Genomic DNA, 2,186 nt, shown 5'->3' with positions numbered 1-2,186 from the left:
GCTGGCCAGAACGTGAGAGGTGCAGGGCCAGGCTCTGCCATGTCCATGGCATGACCAGGCCAAGGCCAAGGACAGCAGCTCCCTGATAAGGGGGATGAGACCCAACAGTGAGGCCGACCACTCTCTCTCTTCCCTGCTCTTGTGCCCAGCAGATCCCCTCCCTGTCTGCCTGCAGCTCCCTGAAGCCCACCACACTGCCCAGCACAGTCCAGCAGAGGACCCCAGGTCCTGCAGACCCTCCAGAAGCTCCTGTCCTGAGCAGGGGCACACAGAAACCTGGCTCTCCTTTGCATTTTCTATCGCAGGATGTTACCCCGCCTCTCTCCTGGGACATCTCTGCTCCCCACAGAGACTTTTCCCAGATCAGTGTCCCCATTGCTGGCTGGGCTGTTCCTGCACCTGCCCTGTTCTGGTGGTGCTGCTTTGCAGAGTGAGCAGCTGTGGGACTATGGTCCACGGTGGTCAGAGAGAGAAGCAGACCCAGTTTGACTGGGACTACCACCACCAATACTGGTGACACACGACCCCAGAGTGTTTGCAATGACCAGTGTAGGGCAACACATGACTATGACCTCCACAGGAGAGCAGGAAAAATTGCCCCCTGATTGTGGCTAGGGGAGCTGAGTTCTCCTAAAGGCAACAGGAACCATGGTCTCACCCTGTCTGTACTCATGTGAGCCTGACTCTGTGCCCCTGTTCTCCCTTGGAGTCAGTGCTGGAAGAGACACTGCACAGGGAAACTCTCCTCAGTGCACGGGAGACATCGGAAGTTGCTTAGTGGGGCTAAACATGGTCCCTGTGGCAGATTCAAATCAGACTTTCCTGCGGAGAAATAGCATGAACCAGACTATATATTTTTCCTTTATTGGAATATAAGAGAAAAAAAGCAAGCAAGAAATAAATGAACAACACTTATCCTTAATGCCAAATCCCCTAGCACAGATCTTGTTGCTGGCACTGGACCCGCTGGATGAGTTTCCTTAGGGCATTCTTGAGCTCCTCATTTCTTAGGCTGTACAGGAGGGGGTTCAGTGCTGGAGGCACCACCGAGTACAGAACAGCCACCACCAGATCCAGAAAGCGGGAGGAGATGGAGGGAGGCTTCAGGTAGGCAACCATGCTAGTGCTGAGAAACAAGGACACCACGGCCAGGTGCGGGAGGCACATGGAAAAGGCTTTGTGCCGGCCCTGCTCTGATGGGATCCTCAGCACAGCAGCGAAGATCTGCACATAGGACACCACAATAAAAACGAAACACCCAAAGCCTAAAGAGATACTAATCACAAGAAGCCCATCTTCTCTGAGGTAGGAGTGTGAGCAGGAGAGCTTGAGGATCTGGGGGATCTCACAGAAGAACTGCTCCACCATGTTGCCTTGGCAGAGTGGAATGGAAAAGGTGTTCCCAGTGTGTAGGAGAGCATTGAGAAAGCCACTGGCCCAGGCAGCTGCTGCCATTTTGACACAAGCTCTGCTGTCCATGAGGGTCCCATAGTACAGGGGTCTGCAGATGGCAATGTAGCGGTCATAGGCCATGACTGTGAGGAGAGAATATTCTGCTGAAAACAAGAATGCTACCAGGAAGACCTGGGTAACACATCCTGAGTAGGAAATGGTCCTGTTGTTCCAAAGGGAAATGTTCATGGATTTGGGGACAGTGGTGGAGATGGAGCCCAGGTCAAGGAGGGAGAGGTTGAGGAGGAAGAAGTACATGGGGGTGTGGAGGCGGTGGTCGCAGGCTACGGCTGTGATGATGAGGCCGTTGGCCAGGAGGGCAGCCAGGTAGATAGCCAGGAAGAGCGAGAAGTGCAAGAGCTGCAGCTCCCGTGTGTCTGAGAATGCCAAGAGGAGGAACTCGCTGAAGGAGCTGCCGTTGGACATTAGTTCCTTAGGGGCACAGGAGTCCTGTCCGAGGAAGGAAAGAAAGCCAAAAGTTAAGGCAGGCTTTTCTGAGCCGAATGATTTCAGTTTCTCAAGGAACTCCCCACATTTCCTCTCTCCCTTATTTCAGCTCCATTTCTGGTGCTCCACTTTGAACTGGCTGAGTGTGTCAAGTTCAGCAGGGACTCCTGCCCATAGCTCCGGAGGAGTTGTTTCTGCTTTGCTGCAGGTGGAAATAGATGCACTAGTCTTTGAGTGGTATTTGTGGAGGTACCTTGGAATGGCATATTGCATTGCTTGGAATGGAC

The 2,186-nt window shown here is 53.2% G+C and overlaps 1 protein-coding gene across 1 annotated transcript; it reads right to left on the bottom strand.

Annotated features, from left to right (window-relative positions):
- Positions 1-933: 933 nt before the first annotated feature.
- LOC148593301 (olfactory receptor 14A16-like) lies at positions 934-1,878 on the bottom strand. Its single transcript, XM_088531476.1, has one exon. It carries the CDS (start codon positions 1,876-1,878, stop codon positions 934-936), a length of 945 nt encoding a protein of 314 aa, XP_088387602.1.
- Positions 1,879-2,186: the final 308 nt, after the last annotated feature.

The sequence above is a fragment of the Tinamus guttatus genome, unplaced genomic scaffold, assembly GCF_059628265.1.
Source record: "Tinamus guttatus ecotype Peru unplaced genomic scaffold, ASM5962826v1 Tinamus_guttatus_pri_ptg000420l, whole genome shotgun sequence".
NCBI classification, from domain to species: Eukaryota; Metazoa; Chordata; class Aves; order Tinamiformes; family Tinamidae; genus Tinamus; species Tinamus guttatus.
The sequence above is the reverse complement of the archived record's forward strand: the minus strand, read 5'-3'. Positions and strand labels throughout refer to the sequence as shown.

Excerpts from the sequence above, each read along its gene's own strand:
- LOC148593301 (XM_088531476.1), bottom strand. The coding sequence starts at position 1,878 with ATGTCCAACGGCAGCTCCTTCAGCGAGTTCCTCCTCTTGGCATTCTCA.